A 6918-nucleotide genomic window follows, 5' to 3' on the forward strand; every position below is an offset into this window, starting at 1 on the left:
ATTGGATGCTATTGCAAAGGACCTCCTTCAGTCCCCAGCACTCACAGTGTGGCTATCAACTGAGCTATCAACTGTCTATTACTCAAGTTCCTGGCCATCCAATGTCCTTTTCTGGCTTCTGTGGGCACTGGGCATGCATGTGATACACACGCATGCAAGCAGGTAGAACAGAGAGAGAGAGAGAGAGAGAGAGAAAGAGAGAGAGAGAGAGAGAGAGAAAGAGAGAGAGAGAGAGAATACGAGAAAATTCCAGTTTAGACTCATTCAATCTTTAAAGAGAACTTGCTGTAGTATAGTGGTGGAAAAGCCAAATGACATCTTGACCAGATACTCCTAATAGTTATACAAATTTACAAATTGAAGTTATAAGCAGTAGTCATTGGCAATTGACCTCTATAAGAAGGAAGGGACTATACAAGTCTTCGGAATCTCTGACCTTTTTAAAATTCCAGTGTACTAACTAACTCCTTGCTAATTTATCTGCCTTAGAAGGAAACTAGAAACCAAACCATCATCTCTGACTTTCTCCTTATGGGATTCTCTGAGCATCCAGAGCAGCAGCCTGTGCTATTCACACTCTTCTTGGGAATGTACCTGGTCACCCTGTTGGGGAATCTGTTCATCATCCTGGCCATTGTCTCTGACCAGCATCTTCATACACCCATGTACTTCTTCTTAGCCAACCTGTCCTTCATTGATACCTGCTTCACCTGCACCATTGTCCCCAAAGTGCTGAGCAACATCCAAACCCAGCACCAAACCATCTCCCACACTGGATGCCTTCTGCAGATGTATTTCTTCATGGCACTGGCCATGCTTGATGACTTTCTATTGGCTGTGATGGCCTATGATCGCTATGTAGCCATCTGCCTTCCTCTACACTACACCACTATCATGTGTCCCCAAAGATGCCTGTTGCTGGTGGCCACAACCTGGCTCTGCTCCAACCTCCTGGCCTTCTCACTCACACTCCAAATGGCTCAAGTCTCCTTCTGTGCCTCCCATTCCATTCCTCACTTTTTCTGTGATCTTCTCCCACTCCTCAAACTTGCCTGCTCAGATACCCATACCTTTCAGCTCATGATGTTTGCTGAAGCTGCCCTCTCAGGTGTGGTCCCTCTCACTTGTGTCCTAGTCTCTTATGCCCATATCATGCACACCATCCTCAGGATCCCCTCTTCTGGAGGAAAGCATAAAGTCTTCTCTACTTGTGGCTCACATCTGACAGTGGTCATTCTGTTCTATGGAACTGTCTTTCTAGTGTATTTCCAGCCATCATCCTCCTATTCTGCAGACACTGGAATAGTGGCATCCATTGTTTATACAATGGTCACCCCCATGCTCAACCCTTTTATCTACAGCTTGAGGAACAAAGACATGAAGGGAGCTTTGTGGAAACTGTTTGGCTTGGGGAAATACTGTAATCTGTAAATGACACTTCACAATCAAAGCCCAGGTCTTTTATTATAATTTTTGAAGAATTCACATTCAATGCAAAACTTGATGCTCAGCATCTCAAATAGGTTTGACCAGTGGAGAATGCCTGGAATGGCAGGACTGGACTAGGACTTATGAATCGAGCACAGAGTTATGGCAAAAGAAAAGAAGGGGATGGAGATTCCTATGGGACTTCAAGACAGAAACTGTGTAAGACAAATGCAAACAGACAAAGAAGGCATTATTCAGCATTATGTAATGCCTTTAGTAATAATGGCATCTGAATCTGAACTCACTGAATGTCAGGAAGATTTTTCAGTGCTGGGTTGAGAGGAAGAACATGTTTGTTAATTGACTTTAACAAAAAAGAAGCATTTTATTGACCAAATGGGGACATTGCAACTAAGAACATTGTTCATGAAACTTGAGACTCTGCCCACCCCAGAGCCTAAGGTGCCATCATGCTTTACAGTCACATCTCTAACTAATGAGTATTGTGTCCTCAGGAAAGGCATTGCTGCTATGTTTGAGATCTTTTGAAAAAGAACCCGAAAACTATTTATAAACACAGGTTTTAGGCATTGGTCTTTGTCATTTCCATTTTCTGAAGCAAGATCTTTCTTGATAACCAGGGTTTCCTGGCACTTACTATATAGCTGAGGTTGGCCTCAAACTTACGATCCTCCTGCCTCAGCCTCGTGAGTGCTGAAATTACAAGTATATGTCACCACAAGCAGCATGATACAAGTGAGTCTCAATAAAAGTGGCTACCAGCAACTCATATATTTGAATACTTTGTTACCAAGAAGTAGAACTCTTGTTAAAATGATTAGAAGGTATGGCCTTATTGAAGAAAGTATGTCTGGGGTTTGAGGTTTCCAAAGCCCATGCTTAACCCAGTCTCTGTTTCTCTCTCTCTCTCTCTCTCTCTCTCTCTCTCTCTCTCTCTCTCTCTCTCTCTCTCTCTCTCTCTCTCTCTTCCTGTCCAGCAGGATGATGCTCCAGCATCATGCATTCCTTCATGCTCCCTGCCATGATGATAACTAACTAAGCCTCTGAAACAGTAAGCAAATCTCTCATTAAATGCTTTCCTGTATAAGATTTGCTGTGTTTCTTCATAGAGGTAGAACTGTGACTGAGAGTACAATCTTATTAAACTAACTGCTGTAGAATTGAAATTGGAGACCTGAAGTCAGAGGAAATGTTTTGCTAAACTAGACTTTTGTTTTGTTTTTTGTTTTTTGTTTGTTTGTTTGTTTTTTGTTTTTGATAAGTAATAACAAATGTCCAAAATATTTAAACCAGAGAGCAGTGAGGACTTAGTCTACAAACTAGAGGTCACGCCATTAAAGACAGGAATGTGTGGACAGGAAGAAATAGGGTCCAGAGCACTAAACCTCGGGGGCCATTTCCAGGTATGATCTTGGAAGTAGTTCATTCACAAAATTGAATGAAAAAACACATATTTTTTAACTGAGAATAAAAGAGAAAGAATAATTCTAAAAATGGTAATGCAGTCTCAGTAGTGGAGAAGATTGCTCTCAAATCACCCAAATGAGATCACATCACCTTCCAGTTTCCACCAGCACACAAGGGAAGGAAATGTAGACTCTATCAAGAAACACACTCATAGACCCACTTGAGAATGTCTTCACTTAAACTGGGATTACCAGAAAAGAGAAGTATTGTAAAGAGCTGTGATGGGACAACCTTAAAGCCCACCAAGGCTAGCTTCAGAGACAACATGAAACAGAAAGACCTTGGCTGGAGACAGTAGGTAGAATAGGTCTTTCTAGACCAGAATTCACACCTATTTTATTGTCCTGTTCTGCATCCCATTTAAACTTCTCAAATTTGAATCAGTTAAATTGTGTCTCACCTTTATGCCTCTTACCCATCCATGGCCACTTTTCTTCCTTTTTCTGATGAGCAATCTTCCCATTCCATCACACAAGATTTTTTTAAAAATTTGTTTTAATTAAAATAGAATTTACATCACTTTTCTTCCTCCCTTTCCTTCTTCTATTTCCTCCCAATTACCCTCCCTAAAGTTCCTCCTATATTCCCCCACTGTCAAATTGATAGCCTCTTTTATTAGTATTAGTATTAGTATTAGTAGTATAGTAGTAGTAGTAGTAGTAGTAGTAGTAGTAGTAGTAGTAGTAGTTGTTGTTGTTGTTGTTGTTATATACATACATAAAACCTGCTGGGTCAATTTTTGGTTGTTTGTATATTATCATAGCTAGCTGACCACTGTGCATTGAACAGCCAAAAAGTGGCTCATCTCTGGTAGAGACTAATTGTCCTTCTCCCAGCAGTCATAAATTGATCTCAGTTCTTTGTCTAGGGGTGGGACCCTGAAAAATCAGCAACTCTATGGTATTTCCATTGTCCTTGTTTATGCAGCCATTTCTAAGAGAGACTTTCAAAACAGACCTCCTGGTATTCTGACTCTTGCAATCTTGCTGCCCCCTCGTCTGTCATGTTCTTGAGCCACAGATGCAGGAACTGTGATGTACTCTACATGTATCCATTAGGGTTGAGCTATTCATGGTCAGTCAATCTCTGCATTATATCCAATTGTAGTTTTCAATAGAAGTCTTTATTTGCTGTAAAGAGGTGCTTCTTTGCTGAGGGATGGTACCTGTAGTTACCTGTGGGTATAAGGCTAAGATTTAGAATGTAGTAAAGAATTATGCTGATCTAGCAAAATTGCTAGGAAGATTCTTTTTTTTAAGGTCTTCTCTTATCCAAAGAAGCTAGCTAGGTTACCACGCATGATTCCCCTCCTGTTGAATCAGCATTGAGTTGATCAGACAGCTATTGATTTCCACAGACATGTGAGTGCCATGCTGGGTTTTGTAGTGATTCATATGAGTCGCCACTAAATTTCTCTGTTTAATTATTTCCCTCCCTTGGCAGCTTGCATAGTATTTTCTGGAACCATATAAAACTGACTGCAGGAAAAAAGGTTTTCAGGTCAGATCCAACCCGCATAATCTAAGTCTTGTACCCTAGGTATACAACAGTGTTTTCAGGATTATAAACTGCCTTCAGCCACTGAGAAGCAACCAGGGACTGCATCAATAATCCATTTTGTTTTAAAATCACTTGGATGACCCTGACCAATCATTCTGATGATGATCCTCTCAACAGGGGAAAAACACAAGGTCTTTACTATGTGCAGCTCTCATCTGATGATGGTTACTCTCTTCTATGAAACCTTCTTCTTGTATATTTCCAATCACCATCTTCCTACTCCATAGATTTGGAAATAGTGGAATTTGTGGTATATGCAATGGTCACTCCTACACCAAATCCTCTATCTACAGGCTAAGGTACAAAGACGTGAATGATACTTGAAGTCATGGAGACTACTTATCTAAGAAGATAATTTAATCCAAGAATGGGGCCACAAAAATGTTAACAGGCAAAAAAATGGTCAAGTCTTTTATGGTCACAGAGTAATATGAAGAAATCGTTTCCAAGGACAAGTATTGTTGGCATGAATATTTGGATATGTAGACCTTGGTGAAGTCACTAGATTTCAGGCCTTAGTTCAACCTTGGATTAAAAGAAATGCATTTATATGCATTAACCTATATATAGTGACTCTAGCACCAAGAAAGAGAGTGTACACTTCATCTGAAAAATCAAGAATAGTGTAGAAAAACCTAGGTACAGAAAACACTACAGCTCTGACAGATGAATTGATTTCTTCTTTGTTAATTAGGAAATACTTTGTTCTGCTGGTGGGGGGGTTACATTAACACTTATACAATTAATGTCATACTACAAGCAACTACCATGATTCATATAATGTCTTAAAATATTATGACAGAAATAGTCATGTCTTTAAATGTGTTTACCTTTTTCCAGCTGTGATACAACACAGTTCTTTATATACAGATCAAGTCTAAATGCCCAAATCAAAATAAATTTAAAGATGCTCATACTACAATATGTGTTTTCCCCTCAAGCCTTTTCTTCTTAATCTGTTTGCCCTCTCTGATAATTTCTGCCTTTCCAATCTTATCCACATTAAATTTCAAATCTGTAGCAAGTGGAGTTTTCAGACTTATGATCCATGTTGCCAAAATTACTTGCAATCTGTTAGCAATATACATTCTAAACAACTATATACTATTCTTTCACTTTTTTAAATTTTTATGTTTTTTAAGAACGTTTTATAATTTGACAATATATACTCAACCCTTCTTCCAATTCCCCCCAGATCTGATCCCTTCTCTCCTCAGGCAACATTGGTCTTCTGCTCTTTCAAATCCATCATGTCTAACTCCTGATGCCCAAACACTCCTGGGTATGAATCTCTACCCTGGAGCATGATCAACTGACCAGGGGCTACATTACTAAAAAAAAAAAAACTGACTCCATCTTCAGCACTATCAGCTGTATATAGTTCCTAGTTGGGCACAAGCACTTGGTCTACACCTCCCCTCTCCATAGATTTTGAGAATACTTTCTGTCTTGATATCCTTACCAATCATTTTTGGACTCAAAATTATTGTTACTGACCAAAAAGATATCAATTTTTAATTACTTGCATTTGATCTGTTCATAAAATTGATTGTGCTTATAACATTTTTAATTTATTCTCTGTTTCAGTGATATGATTAAATCCATTTTAATTTCAAACTTTAACTTTTTACTGTGTGATAGTGGTTTATGCCTTTAATCCTAGCTCTTGGGAGGCAAAGCCAGAGATTCACCATCTCTTGAGTTCAATGCAAGCCTGGTCTACAGAGCAAGTCCTAGGACAGCCAGAGCTACACAGAGAAATTCTGTCTCAAAACGAACAATCAAACAAATTAACTTTTCTTTGTAAAATTTTCTCAATCACTTCTTCCTGATTAAATTTTGTTTGTTTATTTGTTTGTTTTTCATCTTTATTAACTTGGGTATTTCTTATTTACATTTCAATTGTTATTCCCTTTCCCAGTTTCCATGCCAAAATCCTCTAACCCCTCCCCTTCCCCTTCTCTATGGGTGTTCCCCTCCCCATCCTCCCGTAATTACCACCCTCACCCCAATAATCACGTTCACTGGGGGTTCAGCCTTGGCAGGACCAAGGGCTTCCCCTTAAACTGGTGCTCTTACTAGGCTATTCATTGCTACGTATGAGGTCGGAGCCCCAGGTCAGTCCATGTATAGTCTTTGGGTAGTAGTTTAGTCACCGGAAGCTCTGGTTGGTTGGCATTGTTGTTTATATAGGGTCTCAAGCCCCTTCAAGCACTTTTAGTCCTTTCTAAGATTCCTTCAAAAGGGGTCCCATTCTCAGTTCAATGGTTTAATAATGGCATTTGCCAATGTATTTGCTCTATTCTGGCTGTGTCTCTCACAAGAGCTATACATCCGGTTCCTGTCGGCCTGCACTTCTTTGCTTCATCCATCTTATCTAATTTGGTGGCTGTAACTGTATGGGCCACATGTGGGGCAAGCTCTAAATGGGTGTTCCTTCTG

General features: G+C 39.7%; 1 protein-coding gene and 1 pseudogene across 1 annotated transcript; both read left to right on the plus strand.

The window, feature by feature from the left end:
- Nucleotides 1-504: 504 nt before the first annotated feature.
- LOC120101432 (olfactory receptor 1G1-like) lies at nucleotides 505-1431 on the plus strand. Its single transcript, XM_087655316.1, has one exon. The coding sequence runs from the start codon at nucleotides 532-534 to the stop codon at nucleotides 1429-1431; it is 900 nt and encodes a 299-aa protein (XP_087511442.1). The 5' UTR covers nucleotides 505-531.
- Olr431-ps (olfactory receptor pseudogene 431) lies at nucleotides 4590-4800 on the plus strand (annotated as a pseudogene).

This window comes from Rattus norvegicus, chromosome 3, assembly GCF_021556685.1.
Source record: "Rattus norvegicus strain SHRSP/BbbUtx chromosome 3, alternate assembly SHRSP_T2T, whole genome shotgun sequence".
Taxonomy (NCBI): Eukaryota; Metazoa; Chordata; class Mammalia; order Rodentia; family Muridae; genus Rattus; species Rattus norvegicus.

What these genes read in the sequence shown, in the direction of transcription:
- LOC120101432 (XM_087655316.1), top strand. Translation starts at nt 532, where the DNA reads ATGGGATTCTCTGAGCATCCAGAGCAGCAGCCTGTGCTATTCACACTC.